We start from the raw sequence: 19,097 nt of genomic DNA, 5'->3' as shown, positions 1-19,097 counted from the left end.
CGTGTGACTGTTGCATGCATGCACGAGGTTGTAGTCCCTTACATTCACATGTTTATAAGTCAATGCTTTGTCAAAACGTTGCATGCAAGGTTTAATCATTCTTTGTTCATGCATGCATTCTCGATATTAATACGTTGGTAAAGACAATTTCTTGAGGAAAACGAGCCCATCAGGGACCCAATCTCCCAATCTAATAATCATACATGTCTGTAGCATTAAAACCCCCAATCTGTGAGCATTAAAAACAAATCTAATAAGCATACATCTTTGTAGCATTGAAGCACATCTAATAAACAGATCTATCTAGCATTTTTGCAACGAATTTACCCAACAAACCCTAGTACAAAACCCCCATCCCCCCAATACAGAAAACCCTAGCCCATCCGTCAAACCAACTACTCTAATCATCTGAACTACGGTATGAATCCACAATCTAACCAATCCAACTAACTCTACAAGCTAATATCCTAAAGCAAAGCAAGTGCAAATAGCTCCTGCTCCTCGCCAGGCTGCGCATGGGGGGTATCGGGATTGACTGCGCCACTCGATGCCGTCACCTTCTGCAGCGCAGAGGCGGAGCCCGCCACCTCCTTCTCCACATCTGCAACGATTGTGAGTTTCCCCGCACCGCCGTGGACGCCGCCGACATCCGCTGTCACCACACCCTGCAGCTCGACCACATCTCCGGCCGCTGCGCCGGCATCGCCATGGGCTTCGGCCATCTCCGGGTGAAGGCGATGAAGGTGAGGAAGAGGATGCAGTGGGGGAGAGCGAGACGGTGCGGTCGAGGAAGTGGATGAGAGCGAGACGACGCCTGTGGGGGAGAGGAAGACGATGCAGCAGGGAGGGGATTTGGGGGAAAATGGTAGGGGCAATGGAGGTGGTTGCCCCTCTTTATACGATGGGACGTTTCAGGCATGTCCCATGGACACGTGCTATCCCACGACCGCGGTCCGTTGCATGCGCCTACGTATACGAATACCTGTACGGTCAGCATACGAAACAACTATACGAGTAACGGTCAAAGGTGTACTCGGCCCTACGCGGCCCCACTCGTCAAAGTTAAGGTCAAAGGCATTGACCCAACGGCAACGTCCGTTGTAACCTGTTCTGAGGGTTTTGGGCAAGGGAGTGGGGAAAAGTGAGCAAAAGTTAACAGAGTGGGGATGAATGAGTAGAGCTAAGGAACCAGGGGCACAAAAATAAAAATCCCTTCTATATATGCCTACTGTCCACAAGTTCAATGTTCAGTTTACCAGTAGTGCACCAAATGTTCATGCATCAGTTATAGGGAAAACCCATAAAAAAATGTGCATAACTGATGCATCAGTGCTAACAGTACATCAGTGCTAAACATGTCCATCCACCAGTTCGACTGAAAGTACAGCAGGGAGAATAGACACAAAGTTTAATAACGCCCAGCGGTGCAAGTTCAATTTATACGTTACCTTCAGAACATGACATGTTACCATGAGTTATAGGAGAAAAGCCAGAAAGATTAATCCTAAAAGTGTTGAATGTCATTGCACAAACATGCAAGATGACACACGCAGGGAGGGTTCGATGAGCCAAGAGGATATGAGGCGCCGCCTGGTTGGGTAACACCAGAAATAGCCCTGGATACTTCAACTATACATGCAGATTTCAAGCTACACCAGAATCACTAGAAGCACGGTCTACTTCTTCTCTGCAGCAAACACCGCTTACTGGGAATACAAGCTTTGCCACTGCCGGGGTGCAACAAGGTCCACAATGTCCCCAACAACAAATGTTTTCCTTCCCTCGCGCATGCAGAAAGGCAAGGACACCCAGGCTTCCACCAGTCGCTCCATCAACATTAATCATCCGTGCTGCAAAAGCGGTTGTGACGGGAAGACCAGGCCAAAGAGACAGGAATGTTCACCAATCTAGCAGGGTGCAAAGTAGCAGATATGAGTAGTATATAAAGGAGCCACCTAACAAAAAAATCTGAGCAAAGACGGCTGTACAATGAGAGACGGAGAGCTTCATCAACATTGCTCCCTCCAAGAGATGCATTACTGCATGTGCCGAGGGTGACACCACCCGCGCCATACAACAGGGTGAACAGAAAACACCAGAAGCAGCACAAAGCTATACACATCTAAGTATCCCTTTAGAAAAAACATACAAGCACAGTCCATACCATAGTACTGTGACCACCCCATCTAACATTTCCATCATCGTGTTTTGTTTGCTCACTGTTGCGTGCAGCACCCTACCATTGAAGCTTACGTTCTGCCAAGGCTAGTTTGAAAGTTTCAAAGAAGGAAAGGACTTCTACAACATCTATGCAAGGCATGTGGGTTTTGCTGTCAGGGAAGGTTCTAAGGTTAAAAACAGAGTCTACCTTTTGTGCACGTGCTATGGAGTGTATGAATGGAAGGTTTCAGATGCAAATAGACAGAGGAACAAGACCACTTCCAGGACTAACTGCAAGGCTAAAATGAGGCCGAAGAAGGAAAAGGATGGAACACTTGTCGTAAAGGAGATACGCTGGGAACACAACCATAGGCTAGTGGTTAGCCCCCAAATGCTTGTCTTCTTGCACTCCCACTAAAACTTTGACACCACAATCATGGAGTACATCAAGTTCTTGCAATTCAAAGGCATTGAACACGCAAAAATCATGAGCATACTGGGCGACGATGACCCCGGTGGCTACTTCCTCCAAATGAATGCCCGAGACCTGATTAACGGGTAAGTACAAACTTGTTGTCCTCCCAGACCTCTCCCTCTTTCCTCCGTCAGTTCAAACCGATTACACAACGCATGACCTGATGCCAGTTCAACATGCATTTTTCACTGACCTTTCGCTTTTAATATGCAGGAAAACAAAGAATTTAAGGATGGATGATGTGGACGATGTCCTGAAGACTATCAACTTCTTTAGGGAGATGAAAGCGATAATCAAAGAATTCTTCTCCGACATACAACTTGATGAGTCTGACAGGGTGAAGAACATATTCTGGGTGAACGCAAGCTGCCGAGGGGCATACCAAGACTTTGGTGATTGCGTGACGTTTGACACCACATATAAGACCAACAAGTACCGTATGCCACTTGGGGTGTTTGTGGGTACTAACAACCATTTGCAAACTACATTCTTTGCTTTCTCCCTGATAAGATATGAGGATGCAGATTCATTGATATGGCTATTCAAAACACTTTTAGAGTGCATGAGAGGGAAGGCTCCTACATGCATCCTTACAGGTACCACCACCAACCAAAAAAAAGGAAAAAACACAATAAAATTGTTGTGTCAGTTCTATTTGTATATATGCATTAGGATCCGCTGACCACTCCACATCTCTTTCTCATTACTAGAATACTGCCCGATAATGGCTTTGGCGATCCCAGATGTTTTCAGAAACACAGTGTAGGATCGAAAGTATGTCTAGAGGGGGGGGGGGTGATTACACTACTTGACCAAATAAAAATCTAGCCTTTTCCCAATTTTAAGTCTTGGCAGATTTTAGCAACTTAGCACAAGTCAAGCAATCAACCTACACATGCAAGTCTAAGAGTACAGCAGCGGAACGTAAATCATTGCATATGAAGGTAAAGGGAGGAGTTTGGAGGGAGAAAACGCAATGTAGACATGGAGATTTTTGGCGTGGTTGCGATAGGTGGTGCTATCGTACATCCACGTTGATGGAGACTTCAACCCACGAAGCGTAATGGTTGCGCGAGTCCACGGAGGGCTCCACCCACGAAGGGTCCACGAGGAAGCAACGTTGTCTTCCCACCATGGCCATCGCCCACGAAGGACTTGCCTTACTAGGGTAGATCTTCACGAAGTAGGCGATCTCCTTGCCCTTACAAACTCCTTGGTTCAACTCCACAATCTTGATGGAGGCTCCCAATTGACTCCTAACCAATCTAGGAGACACCACTCTCCAAAAGGTAATAGATGGTGTGTTGATGATGAACTTGTTGCTCTTGTGCTTCAAAAGATAGTCTCCCCAACACTCAACTCTCTCTCACAGATTTGGATTTGGTGGAAAGATGATTTGAGTGGAAAGCATTTTGGGGAAGGCTAGAGATCAAGATTCTTGTGGTTGGAATGGAATATCTTGGTCTCAACACATGAGTAGGTGGTTCTCTCTTAGAAAATGAATGGTAGAAGTGTAGGCATGTTCTGATAGCCCTCTCCATGAGTGGAGGATGGTTGGAGGGGTATATATAGCCTCCACACAAAATCTAACCGTTACACACAATTTAACAAACTCGGTGGGACCGAATCATGAAACTTGGTCAGACCGATTTAGTTCAAAATGTGAACGTTAGGATTTTCGGTGGGACCGACATGTCAACTCGGTGGGACCGATTTCATTAGGGTTAGGGCATAACGTAATCTAGGTGAGACCAATCACATAAACTCGGTGGGATCAATTTATGTAATAGGCAAACCGAGAGTTGGTCAGGCAAACTCGGTGGGACCGATCGCTCATTTCGGTGAGACCAAAATGTTACGAAAAGGAAACAGAGAGTTTGCATTGCGAACTCGGTGGGACCGATCGCTCATCTTGGTTAGAACGAAATGTTACGAAGGGAAACAGAGAGTTTGCAATCCCATCTCGGTGAGACCGAGATCCCTATCGGTGAGACCGAACTGATTAGGGTTTCTGGCTATGGCTATGTCAAATGAACTCGGTGGCGCCGGATAGATCAAATCGGTGGGGACGAGTTTGATTTTTGGTTTGGGACATATGTGGATATGAGAAAGTAGTTGAGGGCTTTTGGAACATATCACAAAGAATTTTGAGCAAGCAAGCCATTAAGCAACACCTCATCCCCTTCTAATAGTATCGGCTTTCCTATGGACTCAGTGTGATCTTGGATCACTAAAATGAAAATGTAGAGTCTTGAGCTTTTTGCCAACATGTGTCCTTAGCATTTTGAGGGGTCCACATTCCTAGTCCATGCTATGCCAATCATTGAACTTTCTGAAATGATCATCTTGAAAGAGCATTAGTTCAATGAGCTATATGTTGTTAGGAAATACCAAAACCACCCAGGGATAGTTGCACTTTCACATAGTACACAAGCTATGACGCTGGCATAATATGATGAAGTACAAGGAACACCTCGTGTACCTGTACAAACTCCACCAAACCTTTAAGGATGAATTCCTAGCAATTCTCAACTGGCCCCTCATGCTAATTGAGTTTGAAGCTGCCTGGAAAGCACTCATGTATAAGTACAACCTCCATGACGATGCCACGATGGTGTCAGTGTGGAATGAGCGGGGGAAATGAATATTAGCTTACTTCAAAGAAATTTTCTGTGCCAAAATGACATCCACACAACATAATCAGAGCATGAACTATGTGCTCAAGAAGAACTTCGTAAATGAGAGACAAAACTTGCACCAGTTTGTTAGCCAAGTAAACACCTGCATCAAAACCAGGAGGCAGAAAGAGAACAAGGAGATAATGGGTAACTGGGTATAGCTCTATCGCCTGTCGTAAGACAAGAACATGCTTACTAAAGTAATTCCTTCTTACTTAGACAAGTTGTTGCTACGATAAAACTAATAATTTGTTCATCATTCTTGCTTGCATAGAAAAAACAAAACACGCTGACTCTCTATGGGTTCGACACTCAGATGGCAAAGCTTTACTCACGAGGTGTGTATAGCGAGATTCGAAAGGGGCTTAAACTGAGCACCCTTTTCACGGCGACCGAGACAGATGGGCCTAGAAAGTACTTTGTGCACTACAACAACCCGCAAAAACAGTTTGTGTGGTCACAACACACGTTCCAGGTGGTTGTAGACAGCATGGGAGAAATATACGACTGCGAATGCAAGCTGTGGGACCACACAGGTGAGGACTAAAAAAGATGTTACAAACTGTAGTAAATTTTCTTGTCAATTTTTGTTCGATTGAAATGACGAAAACCATGCACCTATTCCAAAAAACAGGTATTTTCTGCATGCATGTCCTCTGCATGATGCAGACAAATAAGGCTAGTGGCGTTCCAGAGAAATACATCATCAGGAGATACAGCAAATGCCCGAACATGCAGCCAACCTTCAACAGAGATGACTTGAGGACAATAGCGTCGAATAAGGCCTCCCACTACTGCATTGAAAGCGCACTGCTACAGCTGAACATGAGCGTACATAGAAAAATCTTGAGAAGCCAAGAGCAAATGGTGAGGGCACGAGTCGTTATGGAAAGTCTTGAACAAGAACTCGACGCCATGAAATTTGTTGCAAATGGAGATGACACGGACAACGAAGCAAAAATTGACCATGATGTCGCTACAATCTTATCTGAAATGAACCATCTTGTAGCTATTAGCAGCTACGACAACGAGGAGGAGTAGCAACAGCAAGAGCCTGCCCATGTGCAGAATCACGAGCAGTAGCATTCTCACGTGCATGATCATGAGCTTGATGGGGCTATAGGCGAACAACATGACAGCAGGAGATCCTACCAGCAGTAGTAGCAAAGGGTAATTAGACCGCCCATATTCTCATGCACAAAGGGGAGGAAGAATAAGACGCAAGTAGCGAAAGCAGCAGCCATGTAACATCCCAAAATTCTAAATTTTGGAATGTTATATTAAATAAATAATTATGATTGTTTGTTTGATTGTTGTGTGATTGATTGTGTGAAATTGATTTTTTTGAAAGTTCAATGAGAGGGAATAAAAGGACTTTCCCAAAACTTTCATCTTGCATTTTGATCTCCATGGATTGAAATTCATTTCATCACAAAACCCTAGAGAGAAGATAATATGACTTCTTCCATTTAAAGAAAAATGAAAAGGGGGTTGAGAAGATTTGAATTCCATAGAATATTTCAAATTAGAAACTTTATGCCACTCAAGGATTTTCATGAGAGAAGATAATAGGACTTCTTCCAAAATATATGAAATAGAGTGGAGAGTGATGAGGAGAACTTTTGAATTTCATTTGGTTCACTTTTGGAAAGTTTTTCCATTTTGAGTTTCAAAATCATTTCCATTCATTCAAATAAAATAAAGAGAGAAGGAAATATGACTCCTTCAAATATCACAAAGAAAATACGGAAATGGATTATGAAACCAATAGATGTTATTTTAAAATAATATTCGAAATCATTTGCATCTCATGATTTATTGCATTTTGGAGTTTATTTGGAATTATTGTATTGGCCAAAAATGCATTTAATGCATTACAAAAACATTTTTAAAATTATTTGAGCAGAACAAAATGTTCACTATGCTCTATATAATTATTAATGATTTTAGAAATTTGTGAGGTATTTTTTAGAAATTCGTTTTGATATTTTTTTAGCCTCAAAAGTTTTTCTGTAAAAAAAGAAAAGAAACACACACACACACACACGCGCGCGCGTGCCAGCCTGCTCGATCGAAAATGGCCCAAGGCCTAGACCCCGGTCACCCGCACCCGCACTCCCCTCGATCGCTACCTGCCGCCGCCACTAACTGGTGGGCCCCGCTCCCCATCGCCTCCAACCTTCCGCCGCGCCACACGGAACAGAGCCGCGAGCGCGCTCGTCCGCAACCACGAGCGAGGCCATTCGGGATAGGCCATATCCCGAAGCCCCGCGCCTCCTCTCCGCGCCTATAAAAGCCCAGGACACCCTCATCCGATCCCGCCCCTCCTCTACCCCGCACGTCGCCCATAGCCTCCGTCCTCGTCGTGTGCATCTCGCCTGAGCCGAGCCGCTCCGCCAAGGATTTCGTCGTGGTGGCACACCCGAGCCCTCCTTTCTCCGTCAACTGGATCCCCGCTCCGACGCGCATCAGTTTGACATACTTTTTGACCCCAGGTCCCGCCAGAGACGCCGCACGTCCGACGCCGAGCTCGCCGGAGCACCGGAGCCACCGCCCTCAGCCTCGCCCATCACGGTCACTTGGAGGACCGCCGTCACCATCATCCGGTCGCCCGTGCCGCGCCACACCTTCCCGTATTCTTCCTCGCCACCGAAGACCACCGCAGCCGCCGCCCCGTCCGCCGCCCCGACGACGCCGAGGTCCTCCCCGACGTTGACGACGCTACCCAGTGAGCCACCGCCCGCCGTTCGTTTTTTAAAACGCGGTTTTAATTAAACCAGGCGGTTTAGTTAAGCTGATCTCGATTTATTTGTTTTTTAGCCACGGTAATTATTTTGCTTAAGTTTCGGCCGTTCGCCGTATAGCCACCGCAGCGGATGCTGCTCAGCCAATCACGGGCCACCACGTGGCCAAGGGCCTATTTGTAGTATATTTTTGTTTCCGTTTCACTGTTTAGTCCCTGGAAATTGCAGATTAGTCCCTGGACTTAGATTAGCCATAACTTTTTAACCGTAACTCCAAACTGGATGATACCAATGGCAAAATGTTCTTATCGAATAGCTTTATCTAGAGAACCCATGTTTACAAATTTTGCTAAATTGAAATTTGAATTTATTCAGATTTGAATTCAACCTTTATTTAACCATATCTCCTGAACCGTAGCCTCGTTTGAATTGATTATTTTGCACTGTTTCACCGTAGCCAAACCCTACTACTTGGACCATTGTCACAACTTTTTTCACACAACTATGATCTATCTATGATAGTTTTAGTACTATGTTTTATATGCATGATAGATCACATCACGGTTTTGCACCTTATGTCACTTATTATTTTGCACCTAGAATTATTTGCATGCAAGTGATAACCCACAAGTATAGGGGATCGCAACAGTTTTCGAGGGTAGAGTATTAAACACAAATTTATTGATTCGACATAAGGGGAGCCAAATAATATTCTCAAGTATTAGCAGCTGAGTTGTCAATTCATCCACACCTGAAAGACTTAATATCTGCAACAAAATATTTAGTAGCAAAGCAGTATGGAAGTAGCAGTAACAGTAGTAGTTTTGTAGCAATCGTAACAATGGCAACGGAAAAGTAACTTAGCAAAGATCAATATGAAATGAACTCGTAGGCAATGGATCAATGATGGATAATTATGTCGGATGGCATTCATCATGCTACGGTTATAACATAGGGTGACACAGAACTAGCGCAATTCATCAATATAATGTAGGCATGTATTCCGAATATAGTCGTATGTGCTTATGGAAAAGAACCTGCATGACATCTTTTGTCCTACCCTCCCGTGGCAGCGGGGTCCTATTGGAAACTAAGGGATATTAAGGCCTCCTTTTAATAAAGTACCGGAACAAAGCATTAACACTTAGTGAATACATGAACTCCTCAAACTACGGTCATCACGAGGAAGTGTCCCGACTATTGTCACTCCGGGGTTGCCGGATCATAACACGTAGTAGGTGACTATTGACTTGCAAGATAGGATCAAGAACACGAATATATTTGTGAAAACATAACAAGTTCAGATCTGAAATCATGGCACTTGGGCCCTAGTGACAAGCATTAAGCATAACAAAGTCATAGCAACATCAATCTTAGAACATAGTGGATACTAGGGATCAAACCCTAACAAAACTAACTCAATTACATGGTAAATCTCATCCAGCCCATCACAGTCCAGCAAGCCTACGATGGGATTACTCACACACGGCGGTGAGCATCATGAAATTGGTGATGGAGGATGGTTGATGATGACAATGGCGGCAGATTCCCCTCTCCGGAGCCCCGAACAGACTCCAGATATGCCCTCCCGAGGAAGAACAGGGCTTCGTGGTGGATCCGTATCGTAAAATGCGATGAATACTTCTCTCTGATTTTTTCTCCCCGAACGTGAATATATGGAGTTGGAGGTTAGGTCGATGGAGGTCCAGGGGCCCCACAAGGACGGAGGGTGCGCCCCCACCCTTGTGGCGAGGGTGTGGGCCCCCTTCAGTTGATTCTTTTTCCAATATTTTTTATATTTTCCAAAATATTCTTCGTGGATTTTCAGGTCATTCCGATAACTTTTATTTCTGCACAAAAATAACACCATGGCTATTTTGCTGAAAACAGCGTCGGTCCGGGTTAGTTCCATTCAAGTCATGCAAGTTAGAGTCCAAAACAAGGGCAAAAGAGTTTGGAAAAGTAGATACGATGGAGACGTATCAACTCTGCCAAGCTTAACCCGTTGCTTGTCCTCAAGCAATTCAGTTGACAAACTGAAAGTGATAAAGAAAAACTTCTACAAACTCTGTTTGATATTGTTGTTGCAAATATGTAAAGCCAGCATTCAAGTTTTCAGCAAGATTATGAACTAACCATATTCACAATAACATTTAGGTCTCACATTTACTCATATCAATGGCATAATCAACTAGCGAGCAATAATAATAAATCTCGGACGACAACACTTTCTCAAAATAATCATGATATGATATAACAAGATGGTATCTCGCTAGCCCTTTCTGAGACCGCAAAACATAAATGCAGAGCACCCCTGAAGATCAAGGACTGACTAGACATTGTAATTCATGGTAAAAGAGATCCAGTCACAGTCATACTCAATATAAATTAATAACAATGCATACAAATGATAGTGGTGCTCTCTAACTGGTGCCTTTTTATAGCGATCCGACCTCAGACGGTCAAATCTCTATGCATAAGTGTCAACCCTGGATCGGTAATGCTGACACACACAGTACTCGAAGGATTTATAACAGAGTAGCAATCACACACTTATTACATCGATAGTCTCAAGAGAGAACTTAATACAATAAATATGGCTTAGGGCCATCTAAATAAGATAACAGCGGAAGGCTTGGAATATAAAGTGAGTCCATCAACTCCAACGGCATAGCTGAGTGCACGACAACAACCTAGCGCACCTTACTCTTCGTCTAAAAAGTCTGCAACATGATATGTTGCAGCCCGAAACGGGTCAGCACAAGGAATATGCTGGCAATGTAACACAGTAGAGCAATGAACAGAATAAAAGCTATCACTACATGCATATATGGCTGGTGGAGGCTCTATGGTTACAATGTTTTGCGAAAAGCCAATTTTTCCCTACAACAAAGGAGTATAATTTGTTTAACTATCATGGTAGTTGTTAAACATTGAGAGGGTTCCTCCAACTCAATCCCAATTAAGCAGTATTAATAACCCAACAAACTAATTTAGAGTGATGAGATCAACATGATAATCCAAGAACCAGATACTCAAGATGTCCGTAACTAGGGACACGGCTAACCATGATTAGTTTGTACACTCTGCAGAGGTTTGCACACTTTTTCCCACAAGACTCGATCTCCTCCGATGGATTTTCTCGCACTACATGGCGTTTGAGAAACGGATGACCGAGTCACAGTCTTTCAGAAGCACTAACTCTATACTCTGGGTGGACACTTACACCTACTTTCCCCTACATCTGCTAGCCCACCACTGAAAGAGGTCATGCAACCTACTCAACTATGCTAGAGCCCATAATAGCTTGTGGCTGCACACGGAAGTCTCTAGCATGAATAATCTTATGATCCCTTTGAGCCTGGGTGGCGAACCATAGGATGATCACACGGGTACTCCAGGATATCCTAGGACAACACTGGATTCTCCAGGTGCCCGCAACCAATCTTAAGTAAACCATTAATTAATAATCTCACATCTGTCATGGATACACTCAAACCCAAACCATGTCTACTAGCATAGTATGGCAATATAAGCATAACGTAGAAGTAACTCCCAAGGGTTTGATAATAAAAGGGCAATAGGTTCTACTTCATCAACTACTTCCCAAACCCACATGTTAAGAGATCCTACTCATGCAATGTTTGAGGGTTCAAACTAATGCATAAAAACTGGGTATGAAAAGAGTATGATCAATGTGTTACTTGCCTTGCTAACAATCTGCAAACCCTAGAGACTCGTAGTAGCACGCCTCGCACTCCGGGAATTCTATCGCAAACAAACAACAGCATACAAAGGCAAGCAAAGATACACAGGTAAAACTCAAATAAGAAGATCAAATCCTAAAGTTCAACTGAAGAAATTCGATTCTGCAAAAAGAATCAATCGAATCAGAGCTACTGAATTGAAACTACGGTCAAACGAACCTCAAATCAAATCTACTTGAAACCAAATTTTAAATTGTCAAAACCTTGTTCAAGTTGATTAAACGGAAAGAGGGGATGGAGACGAAGATTTTGGCGTTGGTCTCACTGGATTTGGAAAAACGGTTTAGAAACGGCGAGGGTTTTAAGATCAGGGGCTAATCTGCGATAAAAATAGTCGCGGACAGGTCCCTGGCCAAAAATAAAATAAAAAGAAAAGAGTAACGAACGAACGTTCGCTGTCTGAACCTAACCGACGAACAACATTCGTTAAAACGAACGGACAGACGTCCATTATATAACTTAACCGAACGAAAACCGATCTAAAACAATAAACCGCGAAACTAAGAAAAAACTGGGGTTAACCGAAGAAAAACCGACCGGTCAACGGGGGGGGGGGGAGGGCAACGGCGGTGGTTCCGGCAAGAACCGGCGCGGCGGCGGCTTCGGCAACGGCGGCGACGGCGCGGGTGGCGTGGGGCTGCGGGGTGGGGTGGCGGCGACAGCGGCGGCGCGGGTGGCGGCACGGCAGCGGAGCAACGGCGGCTTCGGCTTGGGGTCCCAGGGGGCCCGAGCTCGGCTTTTAAAGGGGGAGGGGAGGCGGCGGCTTGCGGGAGGGGGCACGCCCTCAGGAGGCATGTCCGAGGCGGACACGGCCGGCGGCGGCGGCGGGGCGGACTCCCGCTGCGGGGGAAGGCGGCGGCGCGCGCGGTTGGGCTGGCTCGGCTGGGTCTTCGGCCCAGTCGGGCGAAGAAACTTTTTTTTAAAAAATTCTGCCGAGAAAAATCCTAAATAAATAAAAATAAAAATCTAAAAATGCCAAAACAAAATTTCACCGTCTAAATAAAATATTTAGAACTTAGTGAACATTTTCTTGTCCTAAAATGCATTTTTTGAAAAATGCATATTTTTCTAATTCAAATAAAATAGCAATAAAATCCAAATAAAAATATTTATTTGATTTTAAAATTTTCCTCCAATATTTCATTTATTTTGGAGAAGTCATATTATCTCTTCTCAAATATTTTTAATATGAAATATTTTTGGAGAGAAAAATAATTAAAACCAAAATGATCCTTGTTTTGATATTTGAGAAAATTCAAATATGAAAATGGTGAAATCCCCAACTCTTTCCGTGGATCCTTGAGCTGCTTAGAATTTCAAGGATCGCAAGGCAAAATGCAAATAAAATATGATATGCATATGATGACCTATGTATAACATTCCAAATTGAAAATTTGGGATGTTACAAACCTACCCTCCTTAAGATGAATCTCGCCCTCGAGATTCGGGTTGGCTAGAAAATAGGTGTGGGTGGTCTTTGCGTAGATCTTCCTCTCGTTCCGAGGTGGCTTCATCCTCGGTATGGTGGCTCCACTGAACATTGCAAAACTTGATAACCTTGCTGCGTGTGACTCGGCTGCCAAACTCGAGAATCTTGACTGGTTTCTCTTCATAGGTCAGATCACTATCCAACTGAATTGCTTCCAGGGGCACTGTATCTCTCAGAGGAATATCGGCCATCTCAGCATGGCACTTCTTCAACTGGGAAACGTGAAACACATCATGAACTCCTGACAGTCCTTCGGGTAACTCCAACTTGTAGGCCACTTCTCCCATACGGTCCAAGACTCGGTATGGTCCTACAAATCTCGGGGCTAACTTTCCCTTAACTCCAAATCGTCTAACTCCTCGCAAAGGTGACACACGAAGATATGCTCTGTCTCCGATTTCATAGACTACCTCCTTGCATTTTGAGTCTGCAGAACTCTTCTGCCTGGACTGAGCTACCTTCAGTCTATCTCGAATCAACTTAACCTTCTCTTCGGACTCTTTAATCAAATCCGGTCGAAACAACTGACGGTCTCCAACTTCATCCCACATTAACGGTGTCCTGCACCTCCTTCCATACAAGGCTTCGAAGGGGGCCATCTTCAAACTGGCTTGGTAGCTATTGTTGTATGAGAACTCTGAGTAAGGCAAATTATCATCCCAACTAGATCCATAATCTAGCGCACAATCTCTCAACATGTCCTCCAGAATCTGATTGACTCTCTCGGTCTGTCCATCGGTCTGCGGATGAAAGGCTGTACTGAACTCTAGCTTGGTTCCCAAAGTTTGGTGCAGTTGGTGCCAAAACTTCAAAGTGAACTGGGTCCCTCTATCTGATAGGATGGTCCTCGGAACTCCATGCAGACATACGATCCTGGTCATATATATCTTGGCCAACTTCGCACTCGTATAAGCGGTTTTCACTGGGATAAAGTGAGCTACTTTGGTCAGATGATCCACTACTACCCAAATAGAATCATATCCCGATCGGGTCCTGCGTAATCCGGTGATAAAATCCATGCCAAGCTTGTCCCACTTCCATTCGGGTATCGGCATAGGCTGCAGTAATCCTGCTGGCTTCTGATGTTGTGCCTTCACTCTCTGACATACATCACATACGGCTACATACTCGGCAATATACTTCTTCATACCAGTCCACCAGAAATGCTCCTTCAAATCCAAATACATCTTGGTGTTTCCGGGGTGTATCGAATATGGCGAGTCATGAGCTTCCTGAAGTATCAACTTCCTGATCTCTGCGTTATTCGATACATAAGCACGGTCCTCAAACCACAAGGTGTCGTGCTCATCCTCACAAAAACCTTTGGCTTTTCCTTTGCTCATCCTCTCCTTTATCTCGGCAATTTCTTTGTCATCCTTGTGAGGTTCTCGAATCTTTCCCAATAATGTTGACTGCACTTCCAATGCTGCTACAAAACCTCTAGGGACTATCTCCAAACGAAGCTCCCTGAGATCTTCGGCTAACTCCTTTGGTAATCCTGCGCTTATGAAGGTGTTGGCATAACTCTTCCGGCTCAAAGCGTCTGCTACGACATTGGCCTTGCCTGGATGATAGTGCAGCTTCATATCATAATCCTTTATAAGCTCCAACCATCTCCTTTGCCTGAGATTCAGCTCCTTCTGTGTGAAAATGTACTTCAAACTCTTATGATCCGTGTACACATCACAACGATTTCCAATAAGAAAATGTCTTCAGGTCTTGAGTGCATGCACTACGGCTGCTAACTCCAAATCATGCGTGGCATAATTCAACTCATGCGGTCGAAGCTGTCGTGAGGCATATGAAACAACTCTTCCATCTTGCATAAGTACACCTACAAGTCCTAAGCGAGACGCGTCGCAATACACTTGGAAATCCTTGCGTATATCCGGCAGAATCAGCACTGGGGCTGTAACCAAACGTTTCTTCAGCTCCTGAAAACTTGCCTCACATTCATCTGTCCATTTGAACTTGGTGTCCTTCTTCAACAACTCCGTCATGGGCTTTGCAATCTTAGAGAAGTTCTCAATGAATCTCCAGTAGTATCCCACGAGTCCAAGAAAACCGTGGATCTCTCCTACTGAGGTGGGAGGTGGGTGCTAGCCAATCAGTGACAAACTGAACCTTGGTAGGGTCTACTGCTATACCTTCTCCTGATATAACATGTCCAAGAAATCCAACTTCCTTCAACCAAAACTCACATTTGCTGAACTTGGCATATAACTTATGTTCCCTGAGCTTCTCGAGAACTAAACGCAAATGCTCCTTGTGTTCCTCTTCATGCTTTGAGTATACCAAGATATCATCAATGAACACCATAGCAAACTTATCCAAGAACTCCATGAACACATTATTTATCATACTCATGAAATAGGCAGTTTCATTAGTCAATCCAAATGACATAACCGTATACTCGTATAGCCCGTACCTTGTGGTGAAAGCTGTCTTAGGTATATCCTATTCTCTGATCTTCAACTGGTGGTATCCTGATCGCAGATCGATCTAGGAAAATACTTTAGCTCCTTGCAACTGGTCAAACAAATCATTCATCATTGGTAGTGGGTACTTGTTCTTGATTGTCACTTCATTCAGTGCACGATAATCAACAACCATTCTCAAAGATCCATCCTCTTCTCAACCAAGAGCACTGGCGCTCCCCACGATGACGAACTTCGTCGAATGTAACCTTTCTCCAATAACTCCTTAATCTGCTTCTTGATCTCTTCCAGATCATTTGCGGGCATCCGATATGGTCTCTTCAATATTGGTCCGGTGCTTGGCAACAACTCTATCAAAAACTCAATGTCTCGATCCGGCGGCATGCCTGGTAGTTCCTCTGGAAATACATCTAGATAATCCTTTACTACAGGTACTTCCTCCTGAACAACTCCTGAGAGGGAATTTACTTGGGTTCTCCTTGGCACATGCCTGGATACATACTTGATCCTTTTTCCCTCTGGTGTGCAACCTGCGTTGGTCAGCTCCCTTCCAATCCTGCGTAGCCAGTCATCAGCAACTATTGGCTCGGTGCTACTGGAAAACACCGGTGGCTGTAACCTTAGAAAACGGGCTAAGTTGTCAACTAGGGGTGGTGGCGGTGGGTTGTTGTTGTTGTTGTTGCCTTGGTTCTGGACTAGTAGCTGCATCAAGGCATTTTGCTGTTGGATCAACTAAGTGAGCTCCAGTGGGAAGACAAATCCGGGGTCACGTCTCGGAGGCATCTGATGGGTATAGAGGGGAGAGATTAGAGTAGAATGAGGTCTAGTGAGAAAGCACTACCCATATGCACATGAGAAAACACATTCATATCACACCAAAATCAATTCAAACAAGGGCATACAATCGATCTAACTATCGTTACAGTGCTCGGACTACTAATATATACATGGGGGAAATACTACTGATAATGTGGTGGTCTACTAGAAATATTGATCGGTGGAAGACTCCATGATATCCGCTCCAGCTTTGTCTTCATAGTCATCATCACTACTGTCGGGGTCGGAGTCGGTGTCATCGATGATGATGTAGTCTTCAGAACGAATGTCATCAGGATGGTCATCATCTCCTCCTGGCACGGGGTCTCCCATGAATACGCCTAGCTTCCCCGCACTACAAAAAAAATACACTTCTGTGATGATACGTTTTTGTCACAGTAGGTGACGTTTTCTGTCATGCATGTACATCCATGACAAATTTATGACAGAATCAAGATAGTCATACCTGTGCTGTCATAGAAGTGTTCCATGACATTAGCAAAATTATCATCATGGAAGTATCCACTTCCATGACGATAAATCATGCGTCACAGAAGTGCTTTCGTCAAGGGTGACCGACACGTGGCATCCACCATAACGGAACGCCGTTAAGCTATCAGGTCCGGTTTTGGATCCGATAACCCGTTAACAGCCTCGACCAATGGGGATTTTCCACGTGTAAAATCATCATTGGCTGGAGGAAACACGTGTCGGCTCACCGTTGGGACAGATGTCATCCACTCATTGGACCCAAAGCGCCTATGATACGTCGACACGTGGCACGGCCCAACAGAGGCCCATATAGGTTAAAAAGGCCGGCCCAGTCAAAGGCCCGTAGTACTTACTCAGGTACTAGTGGGCCAGCCCAATAACGACCTACTTAATAAAGGCCCATTTACGGCCCGAAGCCAGATCTGGCCCGTTAACTGTTCGCCCAATATTTGGGCCCATTTACGGCCCGAAGCCAGATCTGGCCCGTTAATTGTTCGCCGAATACTTGGGCCCAATTACAGCCTAGTGACTTTCGGCCTGTTAGAGGCCCGATGTAGACATGGGCCCACTTCAACCCGGTGTGACTTTCGGCCTAGGAATGGCCCATGCTGCCCATGGGCCATATATGGTCCGACGGGACATCGGGCCCACTAACGGCCCGTGATAAAGGTGGAAACAGTTAAGCCAAACGTGACTTTGGGCCTGTTAAAGGCCTGTCGCATAATTCGGCCCGTTGATGTCTGTACTAAGCTTTCGGCCTCTTAAAGGCCCATGATATCAGTGGGCCAACTAAGGCCCGAGATATGTTCCGGCCTGGTAACTGCCCGTGATAAAACTGGGCCCAAAAAGGCCCGGTTTACATTTTAGCCTGCTGAAGGCCCGTCGACGACTAGTGAAAATTGAGGCCCAATATGCATTTCGGCCTGCTAAAGGCCCATGGTTTCATCTGGGCCGTAACAGGCCAGTACAGTATTCAGCCTGTTAATGGCCCAACACTACCTGGGCCAAACTAAACGCTGGGTCGAAAAAAGGCCCATCTAAAATATAGGCCGGTGTAAGTTATGGGCCTCGTGCAAAGTGTGAAGGCCCCAATCATTCGGGCCCAAGAATGATGCAGGCCGGCCCAATTGTGGCCCGCTAAACACCAGGCCCGTTAGAGGCGAATGTTTCGGCCCGGTCGACTACATCTGATTTTTTTCAGATAGCGAATGATGGCAGTAACTAGTAGGAATTAAGAACAAACCTACTCTATACAATAAAGAAATTACGGCATAGTAACTAAGAATAAACCTACACTATACAATAAAGGATTTATGGTATATTACATCCACTGGGCATCGAAGTTCGCCACCAGTGATCATAAAGCGCAACGAAGAAGCAGATTACAAAAACTGGGCACCATTGCAGCGTAACAAAATAATACTGAACCGAGACCACTTCCAAGACAGTTCAAGAAAGGTTAGCCTTGCGCGGGAACTGCTGCGCAAGCTACTGAGCAAGCTGTGAGACCGGCCTAGCATGTCGGTCATAGCTTCCAGGTGTAGCTGTTTAGCGATGAGGTTCTCATTGGTGTTCTCCGCAATATTTATTAGAGATATGACTTCAAGTCGAAGTTGAGTTGCAGAATGCCTTTCTGCTAGAACTTGGGACTGAAGAAGTCGAACTGATTCAGACAACAAATTCTGTGAGCTTGTCTGACTGCTAGTCTCAAGTAACTTGAACACTGCATCAAGACAAGACTTTGGGGTTGTCTCGCTATCTTCAAGATGTTTTGCCTTCTTTGCTGCAATATATGTTGGGTTTGTCGCACAGCCTTCAGCAGACTTGTGCATGCCATCAGGCATATCACCCTGAAACAAAGCAGAGAGATGACAGGTTTTGCACGTGTATAAACACAGATGATAACTGTGCTGTCAATTACATCCAATATCAAATTAGAAAATAAAGAGTAAGTTCAAAATATCAATAGCATAATTTGGCATCGTTCATAATGCGGGGAGCTTCACCACACTACTGGATTACCATGTCAACATAACAA

General features: G+C 44.7%; 1 protein-coding gene across 1 annotated transcript; it reads left to right on the top strand.

Annotated features, from left to right (window-relative positions):
• The first annotated feature begins 2,596 nt into the window (after positions 1–2,596).
• Positions 2,597–3,401, top strand: LOC109761293 (protein FAR-RED ELONGATED HYPOCOTYL 3-like). The gene is made up of 3 exons (XM_020320091.1): positions 2,597–2,718; positions 2,849–3,231; positions 3,346–3,401. Exons 1-3 carry the CDS (start codon positions 2,597–2,599, stop codon positions 3,399–3,401), a joined length of 561 nt encoding a protein of 186 aa, XP_020175680.1.
• The last annotated feature ends 15,696 nt before the right edge of the window (positions 3,402–19,097 follow it).

The sequence above is a fragment of the Aegilops tauschii genome, chromosome 6 (assembly GCF_002575655.3).
Source record: "Aegilops tauschii subsp. strangulata cultivar AL8/78 chromosome 6, Aet v6.0, whole genome shotgun sequence".
Taxonomy (NCBI): domain Eukaryota; kingdom Viridiplantae; phylum Streptophyta; class Magnoliopsida; order Poales; family Poaceae; genus Aegilops; species Aegilops tauschii.
Note: the sequence above shows the minus strand (reverse complement) of the source record. Positions and strands in the feature narration are given on the sequence as shown.